The sequence below is a fragment of the Periplaneta americana genome, chromosome 1 (genome assembly GCF_040183065.1).
Source record: "Periplaneta americana isolate PAMFEO1 chromosome 1, P.americana_PAMFEO1_priV1, whole genome shotgun sequence".
NCBI lineage: Eukaryota > Metazoa > Arthropoda > Insecta > Blattodea > Blattidae > Periplaneta > Periplaneta americana.
Window position 1 is genome coordinate 546,470 of NC_091117.1, and position 14,694 is coordinate 561,163.

The 14,694-nt window shown below is 38.0% G+C and overlaps 1 protein-coding gene across 1 annotated transcript in view; it reads right to left on the minus strand.

Moving 5' to 3' along the window:
• The window catches only part of LOC138696537 (protein maelstrom homolog), a 68,632-nt gene that overhangs the window by 20,059 nt on the left and 33,879 nt on the right, over window positions 1-14,694 (minus strand). Inside the window, exons 8-9 of the mRNA XM_069821669.1 lie at window positions 12,291-12,470; window positions 9,842-9,934 (exon numbers count right to left, since the gene is read on the minus strand). Of these exons, the coding sequence (XP_069677770.1) occupies window positions 9,842-9,934; window positions 12,291-12,470 (273 nt within the window). The remainder of the gene's footprint in view (window positions 1-9,841; window positions 9,935-12,290; window positions 12,471-14,694) is intronic.

Consider the following 14,694-nt stretch of genomic DNA (forward strand, 5'->3'; position numbering starts at 1 on the left):
AAAAGGAATTTTCGCATGCGTTACAAAGAGCACGTCTCTGACTTCAAATTCAATAGGAATAAATCAAAGTTTGCCACGCATCTCATTTCCCTTAATCACGAACTTACTGGCATAGAAGAAGCCCTTCAGGTCTTAAAGACTATTAACAATCATAATTATATGAATACTGCGGAGGAACTATATATTACCACCTTTTCTAATAATAATGATAGCCCGCTACTTAACGAACAATACCCAAATTCAAATAATCCGCTGTTTAAAATCACACGCAAGTAACGGTCACTCATCCACTAGTCGTGCAGTTTTCGTCATACGCTACCACTTAATGTAAAGATCAGAACTTCTATCTGCTGTAATTATATTTATGTTATTGATAGGTTATACATTTGGGTGCACTGATACATTTTATTTGAGGGGGCCCGAAATTTTACTTTTGCAAGAGGGCCCGTATCACATTCGTTATGCCACTGTCCTGATTTCACTAACACTTCAAAAACATTTCACTGTTCAAATACTTTCCACTACCACTATAAACTATAACACTTCACTGACACAAACACACTTCACTTACACAACACACTTCACTTACATAATACACTTTACACTTCACTGGCACAACACTTCAAATAACAAAACATAAATTAAACTCTTTAAATAGCGTGTATAATATACTACCGTCTATTAGTAAAGTCCTTAAGCCTATTTTAAAATACATTTTTGGTTATTGGTAAAGCCTTTAGTAAGTCTGTAGGTAAAGCATTCCAGTCCCTGATAGTATGATTGAGAAAAGAAAACTTTCCAGTGTCTGTCATCGTCTTCTTTTCCTCAATTTATGTGAGTGATCGTTCCTTGAAGGGTAATTTGGCAGCTGCTACCCATTTTTTATTTCTCTCCAGGCAGGCTCACCTCTATATGTTTTGAACATTGCACATAATCGAATTCGCGTTCTACTATCCATGAGTGTGTCCCATTTTAATGGTGAATTAATACGACAACACTTGAGAGCCCGTTTCTGAATCTTTTCCAGTGTCTTAATATGTTCTAATCTGTAAGGATCCCAACATGCAGCACCATATTCCATTACTGGACGAACTAATTAATGACTTACATGCAATCTCTCTGGATTTATCAGAACCTTTTCTTAGTCCCTCATCACAAAGTGTAACGCTCTCCATGCTTTTCCCGCTGTGTCAGTAATGTGTTCCCCCCGCCGAGATCACTGCTAAATGTTATTCCTAGGTTAACATTTGTTAACTTTTGGAATGGTGTCACCCCCTAACGTATACGATGTGATTATTTTATTTCTTTTCCTTGCAAAGCTGACGATTTTGCTCTTTAGAGAATTTATTTTCATTTTGTTGTCCATTGCCCAATCTTTATTCTATTGAGATCATTCTGAAGAAGAGTAGCATCTTCATAACTTTTTATTTCCCTGCATACCATACAATCATCCGTGAATAAGCAAACTCTGGACAATATGTTAACTGGCAGATCATTTACAAAAGCCAGGAATAGAAGGGGCCCCAAAACACTCCCTTGTGAGACTCCGGAAGTAATTTCTATTGAGCTCGATAATTCCTCCCCCACCTGTATTCTCTCAGTGCGACAAATTAAAAATTCCTTGATCCACTGGAGTACTCTGAAGTCAATTCCCGTTGATTGTATAATCTTTTCGCTGTAAGAAAAATCCTAATGTAAACAATAGCATGTGACTGAAATGAGGCTTCATTGGCCACTGTTTGGCGCCATAGATTCTCAGTACGTGTTCCCGCCTACTGTTATACATTCTGTTTCATGTTAAACATTTCCCGTTACTCGTCAAGTATGCCTAACCAAACTGCTATGCATTCGTTTGCTTAGGAGACATTTACTTTATAATTACTGCAATTAAATTATTTTTAAGTCTTATGTCTTCACAATGGGCGGTTGAAGGTACAGAAGCCATACTTCAGTACCACGTGCTTACATGAACAACTACGAGCTCAAGTGAGGCCAGCTTGTTACAAGAACAGACTACCCCGGTATTACTGTTGGTATTCATCGTTCATAGTACATAACAAAATATATAAGTAGCTTTTCTTTTACGTAGCGTTTTACATATGAGTGAAGTTAAATGTTTCATCGTATTTAACAACTAGAATTCAATTTTTTATTTTCAAATAATACAAGATTATGGTTTCCAAATACGGAACTAAGTTTTCCTGCGTCATGTGAGTGTTTCGACTGGGAGCCAATCACGGGTATGACAGCAACGTGCTTATGTTTACATTAGGATTTTCTTACAGCGAAAACAGTATAGTTTAACCAACAATATGTCATGTGGAACTACATCGAATGCGCGTGAAAAGTCAATAATCACTGCATCTACTTGGCTATTTGAATCTATTCTGTCTGCTAAATCCTGACATACCGTTACTAATTGACCCTCACATGAGTAATCCCCCAGAAACCCATGCTGACAATTATGTAACCAATTTGAATCATTCCAAAGCTGTCTTAGATATGTGTTCCATCTGTTTGCAAACCACAGAGGTGAGGCTGACTGGTCTGTAATTTTTTTGTATCTGAGCGAGACCCTCACTTATAAATTGGCACCACTACTGCATTTTCCAATCTCGCAGGACAGTACCATTGTTTATTGATATTGCAAATATACACATTAAAAATGGAATCATGGCTTCCCCTCCCAATTTTAACATGTCTCCGGCGATACCATCAGGTCCTACTGATTTATGAGTTTTCAATTCAGAGATCCTTCTCCTTATGTCCCTAGGCTTGACAGAAACTGACCCTCATTTTCCACAAAAGCTAAGTTAGGTATTATTGCTCTCATCCCAAAAACAGTGACGTAATAGGAATTTAGTTTTTCTGCTTTTTCACTGCCCTGTACAATAAATTGATTGAGGTCATTTTTTAGAGGACGGCTTGAATAGTAACCTTGCATCATCTCTTCACACATTTATAAAATTCCCCCCACCTGTTTTGTTCACCTTTGAAAAGTTTATTTAGGTAATTTTCCTGCACTATCTTTTTCGGATTAAGCAGTTCTTTCGATAGTTGTGTGAATTTTGTTTGTTTTACAATTCTTTCCTTGCGCTGGCTGTAGGATTTCCTTAGCTCTCTTTTCAGTTTCCGTATGTATTTATTATAATATTTCGGATCGAGATTGTTTGATAAACATTTAACTGGAATAAATTTCTGTATTCCTGTTAATATAATCTGCTTGAACTCCACCCAGCATTCTTCTACACTACTGCCCTTTACTACCCATAATGAGTACTTTTCTCTAAGATAATTCTGGAAGTCTTCTCTGTACGCTTTGTTATATTGCAAGATATTTTCGTTCTTTGTTCCGCTTTGTTTGTACTTAGCATTCCATAATATTTCAAGAATTACCACGTCGTGGTCACTAATACCTGGAATCACTTCAATACCTGCGACTATTTCTTAAAAGAAATATGTCTAGTAAGGAATCTCCCCTTGTCGGCCTATCTGTTACTTGTATTAAGTTATGTTTCCAGATGAGTGAGTTTACTAATGACTGAGCTTGACCCATCCCTCCCTTTATTATACCCTGCCAGTTTACCTGGGACAAATTTAGGTCTCCCGTGACGATAACATATTGATCATGAATGTGTCTATTTTCCAACATATCTCTTATTTTACACAGTACGTTCAAGCTTTCTTTTGGGGCCCTGTATAAACCGATGATATGTAATAATAATCATCTGCTATGTCTACACCCAACATTTCGAACTCTGAGTCTTTAAAATTTTCAGCACTCTGCAAGCACTCTTTTACACATATAAAAACACCTTCCCCTGTTCCTACACAGTCGCATATGTTATATAATCATTTCTAAATACTTCTGAGTCTGTTACTTCACTAGAAAGCCATGTTTTCATTCCTATTATGACGTCAGGATTATGCGAATCTACTAGGTTCCAGAATTCAACTGATTTATTATAAATGCTTCTACATTGACCTGCAGCACTACTAAAGACTTGCTATTACACGACATAATATTGCTGATCCCTGTTGTTTCTGCTGTGGCTGCCGCTACCACCTCCGTCTCTCCCATTGCCACCGTCGCCGCCGTTATAATAGTACATACTATTTGCCGCCATCATTCTCGGTCGTTGCTCCTCTGCATTGACGCTGACCTCGAAAACAGTGCTCCTAGTTTCGTCGCTCCTATTCAATTTAGAGGACTCCGTCACATCCCAGGTCCCCGTCACTGATCCACGAATTTGGGTCCATGAATGTTGCTCCCATTCTATCTGCCATCCAATCGAATGCCTCATTGATTCGCCCAATCAGAGTCCGGTGAAAAGCTCTTCGCCGCACTATCCCGCTGATAATTATCTTTGCCTGGGGGTGCAGCTCCTTCGTCCTTACTGCCAAGTCGTACATATCTCCCATAGCATACTCAAATCGTCGCCTCAGGTCATTGGTCCCCACATTTAATATTATAGTTTTTTGTCCCTTTTCTCCTAATGCTTCAATTTGTGTCACTTCTTTGATTCATATCCCCGGGTAGCACAGCACTTCGAGGTCCTTGCCTTCCTGTCCCACATGTCGCACCATGGGATGTCCTATCACTACTATCTGCTTCTCCTCGCTCGCCTCCCCCTGTCGTTCCTCACGTAGTCGCCTGTTCTCTGCTTCCATGTCTCAGCTGCAGCTTCCTTTTCAGTTCAGCCACCTCTTTCTTCAGCGATGCGATTCAATTTCTGTATCCATGGCCACAACTATGTCCCTCATACATTCCTTACATCTCCAGTTCTCCTCAATATGCCGGTCCCTCTGAAATGAAGCCACATCAAACAGGTGCTGCACAGAAGACCATCCTCGAATTGTTCCTGCATACTCTGCACTTCACAGGTTACACAGGTCCTGGGTTCAGTTCCACTCCTCCAATCTCCAACAGCATGGCTAATATCAGAATCACAAAACTGCTTAGTATCGGTGCATTCTACCCGCTCTCTGTGATTACCTGTTCTCGACTCAGGCAATATATAATTATATACGAGTATAATATGCTTCATAGCTGTAATTATAACTACAAGTCACCCGTCGCTTATATGGAGGACGGGGGGGGGGGGGAGTTCTATGGCATGTTTTGCACTTCACCTGCAGCTTTTCTTGCAGCATAACTCTCCTTGTTGTAACATCTTGATCTTCTAGATCAGTGTTGATGTGTAACACGTAGCATTGCAAACACAACTTTACTTAATGTTTTATACTCTACAATCTGCTTTTGGCCCAATTTGCATCTACAAGGTTCATCCATGAAGTAAGTTCTAAACGCGTCCAGAGATGCATGACTAGTTGGACGGGAATGCGCATGCGTAGCAGTATGTGGGAATAATGCGTGCAGTTTCAGTCTTGTGACGGCAGCAGTTATTGCACAGCACTAGGAGAAAATGGCTGCACTGATACTGTCTCCCATCAACTGCGAGATTCGTGCAGTTATCCGATTTTTGCACACTCAGAAGCTACCTCCAGCCAATTGTGCAATGTGTATGCACCAACGTTATGAGCGACAGTATGGTCAGACAATGGTGCAGGCAATTAATTCACTGAAGGCCGAACCATCGTGCACGACGAAGACCGTAGTGGCCGACCATCCCTGGTGACGCCAGAACTGATGGAAAGTGTGTGGCAAACACTTTTGCAGAACTGGTGCTTCACAATTTCGGAACTCTCTGGTCAATTCCCCTAGATGTCTCACTCACTGCTGCACTTAATCGTCTCCCGGTGGCTTGGTTTTCGGAAAGTGTATGCAAGATGGGTGCCAAAGCAGCTGACAGATGAACACAAAACCAACGTCTGGCCGCAGCATTGACATTCCTCCAGCGGTACGCACAGAAAGGTGACGAGTTTCTCGACAAGATGAAACATGACTGTCACATGCCACACCAGAAACAAAACAACAATCCATGCATTGGCGGCATAGTGGTTCACCTGTCAGGCCAAATTCAAGCAGACAATCTCTGTCAAAAAATCACTGTCTTCTGGGATCAACGTAGTGTCCTCATGTACGAGTTTTTACAGTGAGGGGAGACCGTTAATGCTGAGTGGTATTGTCAGACATTGCAAAGTCTGAGGAGGACGATCCAGAACAAGAGACATGGCATGATGACAAGAGGCATGCTTTTGCACGACTCCATACAGCCAATCATCATCATCATCATCATCATCATCATCATCATCAGCATTATGGCCCTTGTAGTTTAGCCTTAGCCTCCTTCAGAACATCCGACCAATCACTCCTGTCTAATGCTCGTGTTCTCCATCTTCTAATTCCAACTTTTGTTAGGTCAGCCTGAACATCATCCAGCCATCTCAATTTAGGTCGTCCGACTTTCCTTCTTACTACTGGCAATGCGCGATTGTTCTCCATCCTGGCTACATGTCCCAGCCACTCTAACCTGAGTTTTTTGTCAACAACAATGTTAATATCTTTATATAATTCCTTTAACTCGGCATTTGTTCTGATTCGCCAAAACCCTTGCTCATAAGTAGGCCCAAAGACTTTTCATAATACTTTCCTTTCCCAGGCATTTAAGATCTTTATTGCTCTTTCAGGTAGAGTCCAGGTTTCACTTCCATATACTACTATTGGTTTGATAACAGTTTTATATATTCTTATTTTGGCTTTTCTTGAGATAGTTTTATTCTATGCCCAGAGACCTCGGTTCCCAGCTGCAATCCTCTCTTTTATATCAGTCATAACATCATTTTTGTCTTTCACCATGGAAACTCTATCAAAATTTAGTATTATTTAAATTAATCTTATTAGTATTGTCATTATTCATATTATATATGTATTTAGTTTTATCATTGTTAATTTCCAGACCGGCTTTGATTGCTTCAGCTTCTATTTGTTTGAGTATTTCATCCATTGTCCTTACATTGCGTGATAAGATAACATCCGCATATGCTATATATTGTGCCGTTCTATTGATGATTGTACCTCCTGGGTTTATGTTATCTTTTGAATAATTCTATGTAATCCAACATTAAACAACATAGTAGATAAGTTATCACCTTGTCTAATGCCATTAAAAGTTAAAAAGCTTTCAGAGAGTTTATTTTGCATTTTAACTTTGTTTTGAGTTTGTGTTAAAGTTTTTTTAGTTAAATTAATCAGTTTATTGGGAACTTCAATTTCGCCTAAAGTTTCTAGAATATAATCTCTGCTAATGCAGTCAAAAGCTTTTTTAAAGTCAATATATAATTGGTGCAAAGGTAAATTAAATTCACAAAACTTCTCTAAAATTAGGCGTAAAGAAAATATTTGATCTGTTGTTGATCGACCCTTACGGAAGCCGCACTGGTATTGTCCAGTGTTGCTTCTATGTATGGTTCTAAATACTTAGCTAAGATATTAGTGAAAATGTTATATGTAGTATCTAGCAAAGATATGCCTCTATAATTCTTACACTCAAGTTTATTGCCTGTTTTATGTACAGCTACACTCTAATCACTAGGCATTTGTTCCTGATTCCATATATCCACAATCAGATTATGAATACACTTCCACAACTCCTTTCCACCCTTTTTGATTAACTCTGCATTAATCGAATCTTCTCCTGGTGCTCTATTGTTTTTCATTTTCCTTATTGCATCATATACCATAGTATTTGTTGGTACTGGTATGTAAGGGTCAGGTTCAAAATAGGGTACATATATATTTATATCTTCTTGTCCTCCAGAACTCAAGATTCAGTCCATACTTTTAGTACCTGTAGTTCTCCAGTAATTAGGTTTCCATCTTTATTTTTACATATCGTTCTTGGTTGAAAGCCCTTCTTCTGTCTTCGGACACTTTCAAAAAACTTTCTGCTTTCATTTTTTCCAAATTTTTCATCTAAGTCGTACAATAAATTTTCTTCAAACATTTTCTTTTTCATTTTCCAAACATTTTTAGCATTTCTCCTTCCTTCTTTGTATTTATCTGTTGCTGCTCTAGTTTTCTTTTGTAGCATAACCAGTCTGAGTTCATTTCTCTTATCTATCATTTCTTTGCATTATTGAACAAACCAAATGTTCCTACTTTTATTCTGCGTAGTCTGAATGATCTCTGAAGCAGGTGTAGGTATATTTTGTTTAATGAAGGACAATTTCAGTTCAATATTTATCTCCTGTATCCAATGCCACCCTACAGCCTTGACCTCGCTCCAAGTGATTTTCATCCCTTCCGTCTCATGAAGTGCTTTCTGGCAGGAAAACGTCTGTAAATAGTGTAATAAATATTTCTTACTTATTAATGTTTTTGTTTTCTTTATCGGCCATTGGAACTTACTTCCTGGATGAACCTCTATTCTAGACCTATTTATAATGTAATCAGGAAAAGTACCGAATTTCCTCTTCCAATCGGTTGTGTCCACCTTCATTAATCAAATACGGAAATCTGGCAAGACTCCATGTATCACACATATTTGGCCAGACACAATCTCGTAAACAACAAACAACAGATCTGGCAAGACTCCATGTATCACACTTACCTGGCCAGACACAATCTCGTAAACAACAGATCTGGCAAGACTCCATGTATCACACTTACCTGGCCAGACACAATCTCGTAAACAACAGATCTGGCAAGACTCCATGTATCACACTTACCTGGCCAGACACAATCTCGTAAACAACAGATCTGGCAAGACTCCACGTATCACACTTACCTGGCCAGACACAATCTCGTAAACAACAGATCTGGCAAGACTCCACTTATCACACATATCTGGCCAGACACAATCTCGTAAACAACAGATCTGGCAAGACTCCATGTATCACACTTACCTGGCCAGACACAATCTCGTAAACAACAGATCTAGCAAGACTCCACGTATCACACATATCTGGCCAGACACAATCTCGTAAACAACAGATCTGGCAAGACTCCACGTATCACACATATCTGGCCAGACACAATCTCGTAAACAACAGATCTGGCAAGACTCCACGTATCACACATATTTGGCCAGACACAATCTCGTAAACAACCGATCTGGCCAGACACAATCTCGTAAACAACAGATCTGGCAAGACTCCATGTATCACACATACCTGGCCAGACACAATCTCGTAAACAACAGATCTGGCAAGACTCCACGTATCACACTTACCTGGCCAGACACAATCTCGTAAACAACAGATCTGGCAAGACTCCATGTATCACACTTACCTGGCCAGACACAATCTCGTAAACAACAGATCTGGCAAGACTCCATGCATCACACATACCTGGCCAGACACAATCTCGTAACAACAGATCTGGCAAGACTCCATGTATCACACTTACCTGGCCAGACACAATCTCGTAAACAACAGATCTGGCAAGACTCCATGTATCACACATATTTGGCCAGACACAATCTCGTAAACAACAGATCTGGCAAGACTCCATGTATCACACATATTTGGCCAGACACAATTTCGTAAACAACAGATCTGGCAAGACTCCATGTATCACACTTACCTGGCCAGACACAATCTCGTAAACAACAGATCTGGCAAGACTCCATGTATCACACTTACCTGGCCAGACACAATCTCGTAAACAACAGATCTGGCAAGACTCCATGTATCACACTTACCTGGCCAGACACAATCTCGTAAACAACAGATCTGGCAAGACTCAATGTATCACACATATTTGGCCAGACACAATCTCGTAAACAACAGATCTGGCAAGACTCCATGCATCACACTTACCTGGCCATACACAATCTCGTAAACAACAGATCCGGCAAGACTCCATGTATCACACATACCTAGCCAGACACAATCTCGTAAACAACAGATCTGGCAAGACTCCATGTATCACACTTACCTGGCCAGACTGAGGATCAGGTGGCAATTTCCCATGGTCCACAATCCTGGGCTTCATCCACGGATTGCTTGAGCACTGTGGAATGTCTCCTGCCTGTCGCAATTAGAAACGGAGTTTAAGTTAGAAAAAGAATAATTATTGCAAAATTATATTTGTGCCAACTGCAAGAAGCTTGAACAACGTTGTAAATAACTGTACAGAAAGACAAAATCAATAAGTTTTGCAGAAAAAATTTAATTTGTTTCTTGGAATTTCATTACTTTGAACCCATGTTACCACACTCTAGTAGAGTAAATCATTAGACCTATGTTTAAAATCAATTTACATCACATTAAAATATGTCTATTTTTATGAGCACTACAAAACACTTGGAAAATAAATTTCTTTACGAGTTGGTCCTTCAAGATTAAATTTATTGCAAGCAGAGTACTAACTGTCGTTACTGAAAGGCAGTTTTTACAAGATTCATGCAACTAAACCCTGCTATCTCACTCATTACACAATGGAAATGTTGCAGCGTACTGTATAATTAAATCAATTAGAGGAAATTGTTCACTTAATTTGTTAACATACATTAAATGTACCAATTCCTTGAAATCCATTCCTAACATCTACTGCTCAATACCTTGTTGAATAGTGACTATTCTTTTAATAAACTATATATCGATGGCCCAATTAGAAAGGGAAGCAACTCAAAATTTAAAGTTTGGAGCAACCTGAATTTTAAAGTTTCATATTGCTGTGAAAAATCCAATTAACACACACTAATTTCAAACTTACAATATATATTAAATATCATTAACAGAATTTTAACAACCAATTAAAACTAGAATTAACTGAACAACTCCAGAAAGTATTGTATGGTAATAAGTTACATTCATAGTTCTAGATACAACTTGAAAGTAATTCAGGAACAAACGATTTATAAGTGATAATAAATTAATTAATCACTATATAATAACAAAGCTGTATTTGAAAATATAATAGATTAAAGTCAATGATATTTATTTATAACAAGTGCAGCGAAGCGCATGGGTATGGTTGGTAAGTAAATAAATACATAAATAAATATTGATTCTTAATGTATCTTTTCTCAAAAATTATCATTGGCAGAAGTATGAATATTTTTACACTCATGACAGCAGCCATATTGCTACAAACTGAGGAGTACAGAATCTGATGATATCTTCATTACCATCACATATAAAATATCTGAAGAGTTCGCAGGAAAAACGATGAATGTCACATTTCTGTTAAGGATTACGTAATGATCTAATTGAGTCTATAACTGCAAGATGTAGTGCTGTTTCTATAGAAAATAAAGGAAAGGATTACTGTATCCGTGGTGATAATTCTCCTTTTTACCATTTTTCATAAGAACAACATTAAATTTTGCAGTGATCCATTGAATTAGATAATGACATCAACCTTAAGAAAACTGTGACATTCATCGTTTTTCCCGCGAACTCTTCATTTGTAATTTTCAGCATATCCAATCGAAAAAAAAAACTTTTTCAGATATTTAATATGCAGTATGAATGATGTATCAATATGACTGTTCGTTATTTTGTGTAATAAACATCTGTATAAGATTCGAATGAAATTAAACTTGTAATTTCCGAGAAAATGAACAATGAACAATGCAAAACGTATTTTTGAGAGATACAGCAATAAAAATAAATTTCATTATTGGTGCTATATAGTCTAAATACTTCAAAACATGCTATTTAAATAAAAACCTTAACATTTAATTCATGTCCGCAGAATTTCCAGATCTCATTATTAGTTCATAAATATCTCTGATTTAAAATATTCAAGTGTTAAAAGTGGTGTACGCAAGATTCAAAATGGATCTCTGATTTCATTTTCTCCATAATCATTTTCGTTTCTAAAGTTTTTTCAAGTGCATCCAATGTGATTGCTACATTTTTGGACATTTACACTGAAAGTTTATATTTTTAGAAGTCGACGAGTAAAATGCAACTGTGGCTTAAACTGTGGTCAGAAATCGCCAATACATAAATCACGTATAACAGAAATTCAGAAAGTCATTTTGGTAAGGGCATTGAATGTGAAAAGCAATCTTATGCATTTTCATTTCTCGTCACTGATTTTTGCTTTCTCATTATAAGAGATCTAAAGAAAAAACAAAAATTCATGAAAGTACACTGGAACTTCATTTAGGTCAGTCGGTACAGTAACTGGCTACAGACTGGGAAGTCCTGGGTTATGCTGGGATTTTTCTCTCTGCCTGGAGTCCACTCAGTCTCCCATTAAATTGAGTGCCGGGGTGCTGATCACACAGCCAAGGTTAAAAGCATGAAGCTCTGCCTCCATGTGTCACCTTCATACTGGCCAACATTAGTGAAGAGCAGAATGGTTTCCACAAGGTGCGACTCTGTACTGAGTGCCTCATTTGTGATCCGTCATAATGCATTGATTTATTTACCACACTGGACGGTCGGGATGACAGCTTCTGGTAGCGCGAGGTATCAGCCTGTTTGGGACAATGACTGCCTGGCACCAGGTCGATGCCCAGGTCCTTGCAGCAGTGGTCCAAGATCAAGAATGCCCAGCGCCTCACACAGGACAGGCTGCAGTACGGCAGGGCGTCTGTCTCCTCGTGGAACTGACAACACAACAGTTCTTTATTAGATGAGTGAATAAACGAATAAATAAATAAATAAAATAAATGCATAAGTAGATAGATAAATAAATGAAATAATATTAACATAGTACACATATCTAAAAAAATAAAAAAATAAAAAAAAAATATGTTAGGAAGTTAAAATTTTGTATAGGTATTCAGGACCCAAGTGCAATAAAAGCAGACTATTATTATATTCATGTAAAAACTTCCAAGTAATTTTACATAAAATATTACCGTTAATTTTATTTAAAGTGATTTTTAATAAAATAAAATCTGTGATAATGTTTATTATTAACAACAACATTAAGCTTCTCACACAATTTGTTTCTGAGATATGTCCACTCATACATATATGCATGAATACCTGCGCTTATTTTTTCTAGAATTTAGCAAAGAAAAACTGGGGTGCGCACATTATTTGGAAGACAAATTATAGCCAATTTTATTTTTCTTTTTAATTTTCTCTCCTAAAATTAGGGTGCGTGGAGTATTCGCATATATAAGTACATAAAATAAAAATATATATATATTTTTTTTCATAACTATTTTCATTAACATGTTACATGTTTGCAGATTTGGTTTATACACTGCATATCATCTGCTCGAAGCACAAGGAAAGGCATGCAATGCTAGACATGTTCACACTTTTAATTTGGAAGTTAGCATTGCAGTAATGTGTGCAGTCTATGCATCGTACATCTGCTAGAAGGTTCTACACATGGCTGCAAAACACAAAAATTTCTTCACTAGCCAATCAATGCAGAAGTCTGAGTTCTCAGGTCAGCAGCATTTCCTGAGGAACATCAGTGAAGCACTGCTACTGTGCACTACATGTAACCACGAAAGCTGTTCTTCCATTCCTGCAGTCAAACAAAGTATGTTCTTGTTGTTGTTCAACAAAGACATTAGTCAATGGTTATTAGAAGAGAAAAATTCGCTCCAGTGCCGAAGATCAAACCCAGGTCTTTGGTTCTACGTATCAAGTGCTCTAACCACTGAGCTATGCCAAAGTTCAATCCACAGCGCCGAATCGAATCCCCCTCCTCTAGTGTTTCTCCCTTCGTGGCCTTACTCCATGTTGACATATCTTAAGTCAACTGTCATTATTAGGGCCCGGAAGTTCATGCCCTAAAAACTATGAAATATGCATGGCAATATGCTCTTAAAAACTTGAAAATATGCTAATAAATATGCACTATTACATTAAAAGAATTAATGTCCCTTGGCAGTAGACAAGACGAGTTAGTATTAACAATAATAAACTTACATTATTCCTCAGAGGTTGAAGCAGAAGTGACCCCGCTGCCAATGTTGACTGGCAGTTCACAACCATCACTTTGCACAAATTTTCAACTGAAAAACTTCGTCTATTGTCTTGCAAAACACTTTTGTAACGTGAAAAACTTCTCTCCACGTCACAAGATGTTACTGAGGCATATTTAACTGCTGCACAGAGAGAGGCAAGTCCCTTGGTGTGGCAGACAGTTTCCTTCCAGGATGGCTCGAATATCGCAGATCTTTTATAACCAGGATTTTTTGAAATTACAGAATTCTTTCTCTTTCACTTTTTGTCCTATACTACCAGGAACAGAACTTACATTTCAAAAACAGTAAGTGATTCATTTAAGGGAGATCCTACAGCTTCCAGTGACGTTATGGCTGTTGGTAAGAAAGAAAAATGGGCAGATATGAAAACAAAATTCTCTTCTAACCCAGTGCCTGACAGAATATTTTGCACTATTTCTATTGATGTTGCATCATTCAAGTCCAATGAATTAACAGCCTCTTTGTCTATTTCTATGTGCGGAGCATAATACAAAGCTGCATCCAGCCATGTTAACTCTGGCACAGGAGGAAGTGGGATATTGAAGGAGATTTAACACAAATTCTCTGTGTAGAGACCACAAATTTATCTACCAATTGGAAAGAATTACGTATTGTCTCAGCAATGTGTTGAAGAGCATGTGCCACACAAGTTATATGAATTAAGTTAGGCAGTGTTTGTCCTGATTTTACCATGTAAGTACCTGCATCATTAATAAATAAAAGTAGCCGGTCGTATTTGATTCCAAGGAGTCCATCACACACTGGGTCACAGTTACATTGTTAGTGGCTGGCAATTCACATACATTAAGGTATCGTCTTTTGTTTCTTATTTAAGGCACCGACAAATATATTAGCAATAAAATGGCCCTCAGAATCA